The sequence below is a fragment of the Calypte anna genome, chromosome 23 (assembly GCF_003957555.1).
Source record: "Calypte anna isolate BGI_N300 chromosome 23, bCalAnn1_v1.p, whole genome shotgun sequence".
Classification (NCBI taxonomy): domain Eukaryota; kingdom Metazoa; phylum Chordata; class Aves; order Apodiformes; family Trochilidae; genus Calypte; species Calypte anna.
In genome coordinates this window covers 3,481,096-3,487,809 of record NC_044268.1, presented here as the reverse complement: position 1 = coordinate 3,487,809, position 6,714 = coordinate 3,481,096, and the positions used below count along the sequence as shown (strand labels likewise).

The following is a 6,714-nucleotide window of genomic DNA, read 5'->3' as shown; positions in this document are numbered from 1 at the left end:
CCCTGCAGCACCCCCAGTGCTGCCAGCATGGCTGCTCCTGTCTGCATGCAGGGAGCTGAGCTCTGCCCACCTCCCTGAGCATTACTTACATAAAACGATTTAGATTCAGTGCAAACTTCAAAAGGGGAACAACGGGTGGTCGAGGGTGGCCAGGCCAGGACCAAGTGCAGAGCAGAGGCATCCTTGTCTGTGCCCTGGTTTTGCCAGGACATGGCACACCATCCAGCCCAGCCTGTGGGCACAGCTGCATGGAGCCAGAGCACGGCTGCAGCCTGCACCCCATTAACTGAGCCGTGGGCTCCCCAAGTCACGATGCTGCGTGATCCTCATGACACATGGACACCCTGTTCCCTGGGGCCTGGCTTTGCCCCACAGCTTCGCCCCCCCGTCGCCAGCCGAGCAGCCTCTAACAACCCACTGCCGAGGGACACAGGTGACACCCAGCTGTCCCTCTCCAGCTGCCACCCTGCCCCGCTGCCCTGCCAGCACCCCAGCAGCCCACCACCTGCCTGATGCCTCCTGCTTCCTTCCCAGCAACCGGTGAGATGGAGCGTGCTGGAGGGCAGCTCTTTGCGGGGGGGGCTGGGGGAGACCCCCGGTCAGGAGCACTGATGCACCCCGAAATTCCCGGCCCCTGCCCCAGAGCCTCCGTGGTCTCGCAGCACCCACCGCCCCCGTCCGTCAGCGCCAGGAGCAGGGCTGCGGTGGCGGCTGGAACGAGCCAGGGATGGGAAAACACCATCTTCCTCCCACGCAGCCGCCCGCGGCCCTGCGCTGCCTCTGCCGCCCACGCTGCGCGCCGGGGGTCGCCAGGGAGGTGGGCGGCAGCCGTGGGGGGGCTGCGCTGCACCCACCCACCCACCCGCGGGCAGGGCAGGGAATGGCTGGGGGGGAGGGGGGGAGCTGGGTCCGGCATCCCCCTCCCCCCCCCTCAGCGCAGGATAAGGGCTGAGCTGTAGCCGGGGAAGGGGGGGTTGTGGCTGGGGGCTGGGGGCCAGCAGAGCCCCGTGGGGTGGGAGGTGCAGGAGCTGCACAGTGTGTGACACAGCCACCCCCTAGCAAAGAAGCTCTTGGGGAAACTCTTGGGTCGCTCATTTTTAATTGTGGCTTAGAGCAGGTGGGATGCAGCTGCAAGGCTTGGACATGATGCAGACAGGACTGACCACAGGACCCCAAACAGACACCCACCCACCCCAACCTCCCCGAACAGCCCTGCTCAAGCCACTGGTGTCTTCCATCACACATCCCCATGGGACAGAGAGCCTTGGGGGGGGACCGCAACCCCTGGGAATCACTCCCTTTCTTGTCTCACCACATCCCGCCAGGGCTCAGCCCCCCTTTCCCAGAGAAGCAGCCCCTCTGCGAGTGTGGAGGCAGGATGGGGGTGTTAGGAGGAACCATGGGCCCATGAACACGTGGGAACGTGCAGAGCAGAGCAGGGGTGGCTCCAGGGCAGCCGAGGAGGGCAGGACCCCGACTACGAGGAAGCGAAGGAGGATGCACGGACAGCGGGTGCCGTCCCTGCGGGGACCGAGGGGGGGAGCGGGAGGCAGCGGCCGATCTTGCGCAGGGTCCGTCCCAGGTCGGCGCGGAAGCGTCGGATGGAGAAGCAGTACACGAGTGGGTCGAGGCAGCTGTTGAGGCTGAGCAGGGCCACGCTCAGCGTGTGCAGCACATCCAGGGGGGCAGGAGGCCCGCAGAGCGGCTCGGGGGGGCGGCTGCCCACCCAGGGAGCCAGCGTGAGGTGGTAGGGAGCCACGCAGACCACGAAGACCAGCAGCATCCCCAGCACCATGGCACGGGCCTGCTGGCGGTGGGAGCCAGGGGAGGCTGCGGCGGGCGCCGAGAGGGCACAGGCGATGGAGGCGTAGGTGCCCAGCACCACCAGGAAGGCAGCGGTGAAGAAGCCCACCATGGCGTAGGCGTAAACTCGGTGCCGGCTGTGCTGCTCGAAGCAGGCGATGGCCCCGGCACGGGCAGGGAAGGTTTGCCGGGTGGCCAGGGTGGGCACAGCACAGCACAGCCCAAGCAGCCAGGCCACGGCACAGGCCAGCACGGCGCCCCGGCACCCCGTCAGAGGCAGCTCCCTCCGCCCCGGCCGCACGGCACAGAACCGGTTGAAGCTGATGAGTGCCATGAAGGTGATGGCACTGTAGGTTGCCAGGTAGTAGGCGGCCCCAGCCAGGCGGCAAGCAGCCTCCGAAAGCAGCCAGTCCCCCCCTGCCAGGTAGTAAGGGATCCAAAGGGGTAGGGTGAGGTTGAAGAGGATGTCAGCCAGCGTGAGGTTGATGAGGTAGATGCGGATGGCCTTCCTCACCTTGACGCTCTGCAGGAAGACCAGCAAGGCCACCAGGTTGCCTGGCAGCCCCACGCACAGCACCAGGCAGTAGACAACAGGCACCAGCACGAACTGCACTGGGTCACTGGGCACACACTGGCCAGGGTGCCCTGCAGGCAGTGGCCCCAGTGCTGAACCGTTCATCCCTGCAAAGATAGGGGGACAGTGAGTGGCACAGCCCTGAACACAGCCCTCAGGGGACAGGGAAGGGACACTGACCTGGTGGATGCCTGAGGTAGCTGCTGGGCACCAGAGAGAGAGACCCCATGGCGATGCCACCATCTGCCCCAGGGGCTCAGCTTCCAATGCCTCCTTGCAGGAGGCTCCAGGATCCCCTCCCAGCCCATCCTCAGCCACATCCCTCCATGCCACAAGGGAGCCTGGGGACCATCCCCAGCTGCTCAGCCAGGGGCTCCCCAGGGAGTGGCAGGGGCAGCTGCACCACACTAAGGGTCGAGCCACAGCCAGTGGCACCCCGCGGCACTGCAGGAAGCTGTGGGGCTTAACACCTCCCATGTGGCCATGTGCATGCTGGGGTCACACCCTTCTCCCTCTTCCACCCCCCCACTACATCCACTGGCTCAGCATGCACTGGACTGCAAGGCCCTGGCATGGGGAGGGAGTACAAGCATGGGACCAGCAGCACCCGTGTCCCCCAGCCCTGTGCCAGGTGACTTTGCTGGTCCTGGCCATGGAGACCCATGTTGTGCTGCACTGGTTGGATCCCAGGGCTGCAGCTCTGTCACCTCTCATCACCACCTGCCCACACTTTGCCACCAGCACTGAGTCACCCAGCAGGTTTTTTCCAGCAGGGCAGGGCCAGATTCAGCATGCACAGCACCCAGTACTGGGCCCAGGCATGGAGGGCACAAGCTGCCAAGCTTGGGGGGGATTCAGGGACCATTCCAGTGGGCTTCAGTTGTTCTGCAGAGCCAGTACAGGGGGCCCCCAGCTCTTCTGGCAGTCCCCCTGTCCCTTTCCTTTTCCATCCCCTGTTTGCACCCACCCCGTTACATACCCCACCAGGTCGGGCCGGTCCGGCCGTGTCCCCTCCGGCTGTTCCTCTCTGTCTGGTCCAGCCGAGCTAGAAGAGGCTTTAAGTGCTGGGGGGAAGCAGGGGCTGCCTGATCCCCCCCCTGATCCTGAGCCCCCGCAGGGGTTGGTGCCTGCGGGATGGCAGCTGGAGCAGGGAAAGCACCTGTGTGTGTATGTAATGGGGGATTCCCCACTGGAGCCATGCTAAGACCCCTGCGCTGCCTGACAGGGCTGGGGGCAGGCAGGGGGGGCTGGCAGTGGTATGCAGCCCACCCCCACATGCCCCTAGCCCTGTCTAGGACCATTTCCCAGGGCCCCGTCCCCACCCACGCCGGGATGAAAGCAGCAGAGGGTCAAGTTTCTGCACCCAGCAGCTGGGAGAAAAAAGGGATGACCTGAAAGGGATCAAAGCTGGAATCTGCCTCCTCATGGCTCTTGGTGCTTTTGTTGGCTTCAAAGCTGGATTTAGGGGGACCAGCACCCTGCTATTCCAACCCCCCACCCCAAGCCCTGCGAGCATCCGACTCGCTGCTTTGCACGCGTGGCCCTGCAATTTGTGGATGTTGCTTTGGGACCCCAAATGTGACACCCCAAGGTGGTTCAGGTCCCATTGTGGGTTCCAGGGGTGTTGACACAAGAGACAGAAATAAAAAGGGGAGGCAAAATATTAAAAACAAGGGGCTTTATTCCAAAACACAAAAGCCCCTAGGAGAACAGAGCCAGTCCCAGCCCAGCGTGGCCAAGTGCTGGGAAGAGCCAAACACCTTGTGCGAGTTTAGCAACGGAGCTGCCGGAATGGTGGCAGTGCCACGGTCACTGTCCCAAGGCACCAGCCTGAGCCCTGCAGGGTGGGGACATCCAGCACCAGCAGCAGACACACGGTGCCTGGCAGCAAGTTACCCTGCGGGAAGCAAAGCTGTCCCCCAAAACACCATAAGGACACTGCTTCCCTTCAACCAAGCCATCTGTCCTTCCTGCCTCTGGTCACTCGAACTTGGGCTTGGGGGGGTCCGTGTACCCGCGGATGTTGAGCAGCAGGAGGAGGCCGAGGCAGAGGGTGGCAGGGGCACACATGGCCAGGGGCTCCCGCAGCACCAGCAGGGTGTAGATGGCACCTGGGTGAGGAGCAGAGCGTGGGAACTGGGGCCCCTGTCCGGGGGTCCCCTGAGACCCTACGCTGGGCACTGGGCACCCACTTGCTCTCACCGATCATGATGACGCTGAGGATGAAGTTGCTGATCTCCTGCAGGAGCTGGGGCCCGAACGCCAGCAGCAGCCCGGTCACCACCTCCACCCAGCCCACCACCTCCAGGTACCGGGCCGGCTCCGGTACGAACCCAAACTCCTTCAGGGGAAAGACCTCGGCGAACCGCACGAATTCCGACTTCTGGGAAAGGGGGAGAGAGGAGAGGAGCAGCCCTCAGCCCCAGGCTGTGGGGCACAGCCCCTCCGGCGGGGTCTGCTCTGCTCAGCCCCGCATTCCAAGGGGCTCAGCCTTGCTCACCCCAAAGGGTTCAGCCCTGCACCCCAAAACGTTCAGCCCAGCACCTCAAGACCCCAACCCGCTCATTCCACCCAAGGGCTCAGCCCTGCACCCTCAGGGTTCGGTCCTGCCCTTCCCCCCGAACCAGCCGAGCCCCAGCCGCCCCCCCCGCGCCCCTCAGCCGTGTCTCCCCTCACCATGTGCCGGTGCAGATCGACCGAGAGCTGATCCGAGACCTTCACGGCGCCCGTCAGCGCGAAGAAGATTCCGAGGAGGACGCGGAGCGCGGTGAACGCCGCCGCCATGGCGGGGACGGGCGGGCGGGGACCGGGGCGGTTCTAGGAGGCTCGGCCAGGCCCAGCACGGCTCGGACCCGCCCCGTCACTCGCATTCCCGTCCTGGCAGGGTCAGGGACACGGTGTCTCCACCCCCGTAGGGTGCTGCTGAGGGAGGAGAGGGGTTTAGATTTGCAGCTTCACCCCCTCGGCGCTGTGACCCCCCCTGTCCCAGCCAGCACCATTCTCCCACCAAGTCAAGGTGACAAAAAAATGAGAAAAAACGGGGGAAATCCCCAAACAAATAAAAACAAAAACAAAAAACCCCAAACAAACGAAAAACGCAGCTGGGGTTTTGTGGAAACCACGGGGGTGAAGCTCTGTGCTAGCACCTACAAAGGGCCGGGGGCTCCGGGTGGCCACGGTGACTCTGGGACAGGCAGGGCCAGCCAGAGCCCTGCGGGGTCAGGCAGGGCTGGCAGCGGGCAGGCTGCTCTGTCACACGCTGAGTGACAATAAACAGCAGGCCAGGGCAGGCTCCAGTCCTTCTTGTCTCAGAAACCCCTCGGGGGAAAACGAAAAAAAAAAAAAAAAGAAAAAGACCAAATCCTGAACGCCAGATTGCAGCACCCCGCACCCTCACACCCACAGCAGGGTCACAGCTCCGCTGCGCTGGCGGTACCACAGGGAGCGTTTGTTTGTCACTGTTCCCAGGTTTGCTGCTCAGGCAGGCACCCGCCCGCAGAAATCATCTGCCTGAAGCTTAAAAAAACAACCCCAAAAAAGGGGGTTTTGTCCTTGCTGCAGAACAGAGCCCACGCAGGGCAGGGCAGAGGTTGTAGGTTTTTTTGTGCAAACATTGCAAAACCTTTTCACCGTGTGTTTGCCTTTCCCAGGCAGCTGGGGCCAACACAAGGGCTGTCCCAGCACCCTCCTGATGGACACCGTGCTGGTCCAGGGGTGACACTGCCACCACCCTCCTTCCCCAAGCCCCAGCACCGCACCACAGGCAGGGAAAAGGCCCTGAGGGCAGGACAGGATGGCAAACCCTGCCAGCTGCCTACGAGGGGACTCAACACCCTGCACATGGTGCCTCCTACCTGTTCCTCAGCCTCCTCCTCTTTTCAGGCAGAGGAGCTATTAGAGAAATGAAGCACTTGGTAGGGAGTGATCAGTTTTACCAACTGGAGGATCCACTACTAGAGTAAAACCTGCTCTGACCCGTCATGTACCAGGTGATAAGCACACCCCAAAATATCCTATTTCAGCCCAGAAAGGAAAATTTTCCTTATTATAAAGGTGAAGTTCAGCACATTGAATGCTGGAATGGCATTCAGGCTTTAACAGCTGAGAGAGGAAGCAGCCAATGCAGCAACAATGGAAATCAGGGCAAGTTCCTGGAAAAATAACAAAATTTGAGGGGAGCAGGGGAGGAAAGGCTCTGGAATCCTGCAGCAGATGTGGAGACAAAGATGCTGAAACCCACCACCTGCTGGGGAGCTATCGAGGACTCACAAAACCTCTGTGAAGCCTTTTCAGTATCACAATAGCAAAATGAAGTCAAATCAGGAGTGAAATACCTC

General features: G+C 62.5%; 2 protein-coding genes across 3 annotated transcripts; both read right to left on the bottom strand.

Annotated features, from left to right (window-relative positions):
• Positions 1-1,136: 1,136 nt before the first annotated feature.
• Positions 1,137-3,524, bottom strand: LOC103527663 (platelet-activating factor receptor-like). Of its 2 annotated transcripts, none has more exons than XM_030464451.1 (2): positions 3,357-3,524; positions 1,137-2,484 (listed from the first exon to the last, which is right to left on the bottom strand). In XM_030464451.1, the coding sequence occupies exon 2, from the start codon at positions 2,480-2,482 to the stop codon at positions 1,478-1,480; it is 1,005 nt and encodes a 334-aa protein (XP_030320311.1). In that variant the 5' UTR covers positions 2,483-2,484; positions 3,357-3,524; the 3' UTR covers positions 1,137-1,477. The 2 variants fall into 2 exon arrangements, with proteins under 2 accessions (XP_030320311.1, XP_008491121.2); XM_008492899.2 differs by lacking the exon at positions 3,357-3,524 and adding an exon at positions 2,558-2,769.
• Positions 3,525-4,164: 640 nt separating this feature from the next.
• Positions 4,165-5,291, bottom strand: TMEM35B (transmembrane protein 35B). The gene is made up of 3 exons (XM_030464374.1): positions 5,054-5,291; positions 4,580-4,760; positions 4,165-4,488 (listed from the first exon to the last, which is right to left on the bottom strand). The coding sequence occupies exons 1-3, from the start codon at positions 5,159-5,161 to the stop codon at positions 4,358-4,360; spliced, it is 420 nt and encodes a 139-aa protein (XP_030320234.1). The 5' UTR covers positions 5,162-5,291; the 3' UTR covers positions 4,165-4,357.
• Positions 5,292-6,714: the final 1,423 nt, after the last annotated feature.